This window comes from Epinephelus moara, chromosome 23 (assembly GCF_006386435.1).
Source record: "Epinephelus moara isolate mb chromosome 23, YSFRI_EMoa_1.0, whole genome shotgun sequence".
Classification (NCBI taxonomy): Eukaryota; Metazoa; Chordata; class Actinopteri; order Perciformes; family Serranidae; genus Epinephelus; species Epinephelus moara.
In genome coordinates, this window is record NC_065528.1 from 34,193,174 (window position 1) to 34,194,273 (window position 1,100).

Consider the following 1,100-nt stretch of genomic DNA (forward strand, 5'->3'; position numbering starts at 1 on the left):
TTCATCTGTTTACCATCAGTGAGGTAATTCAGCCGTTTACCATCAGTGAGGTATTTCATCTGTTTACCATCAGTGAGGTAATTCATCTGTTCACCATCAGTGAAGTATTACATCTGTTTACCATCAGTGAGGTATTTCATCTGTTTACCATCAGTGAGGTAATCCACCTGACAGTAGGTATTTCATCTGTTTACCATCAGTGAGGTAATCCACCTGACAGTACCTGACAGTATACACTGTATAAAAGTTGACATGTTTTTTTGTATGTTTTCAGCTGACAGGGGTGAATTCAGTCGTTTTCACGGTGAAGGCCGTCGATGCAGACGGAGACATCATCAGTTACATCATCGATGAGTCATCGGTGAGTCAAAGTCCGTCCACATACTTCTGTCCACGTCCTGTGGATGTCTCACTAAAGTGTGTCCTGTTTCCTGTGGACTGTTAAATGTTTCCTGTGGACTGTAAAGTGCTTCCTGTTTCCTGTGGACTGTAAAGTGCTTCCTGTTTCCTGTGGACTGTAAACAAAGAGCATGGATACCAAGAGGCGAAGCTCAATAGAACGCCCCATAGCAACAGACTCGCCCATGGTTTCGTCCTACCGCCGCCATTTTGGACTGTCAGCAGACCGCAGCAGACCCGCTTGCATACAAAAACACACAGACAAACTGAAGTATATCCCTATTAATTGTGCTCACAATGCTACTCACCTCGTGATAGCTTGGTCACAGCTGCTTTTTCACATTTTTGTAAAGCAAATATAGACTTTAAAAAAACAAAACGAGGAAAAACAGCCGAGATGGCATCTCTACATATTACATCCACTTATGAGAAGATTAACTGAATTACTCCTTCAAAATCACCCCATAAGCCAAACTACCAAAAATATATATCTATATATTTTAACTAGAAACACATTAATGGCGACGTCACATAGTCAGGAATAAAGATTTATTTACAGTTTGTACAGTAAGGGGACAGTAATAATAATAATAATAATAATAATAATAATAATATATAGGCTATTTTAATATGATATACTGTGTGTGTATATATATATATATAAACACACACACACACACACACACAGATATATATATATA

General features: G+C 38.6%; 1 protein-coding gene across 1 annotated transcript in view; it reads left to right on the top strand.

The window, feature by feature from the left end:
* Positions 1–1,100, top strand: part of cdhr5-rs (cadherin-related family member 5, related sequence) — a 16,039-nt gene that overhangs the window by 7,680 nt on the left and 7,259 nt on the right. The window contains exon 7 of the mRNA XM_050036571.1: positions 275–361. Coding sequence (XP_049892528.1) covers positions 275–361 — 87 coding nt within the window. The remainder of the gene's footprint in view (positions 1–274; positions 362–1,100) is intronic.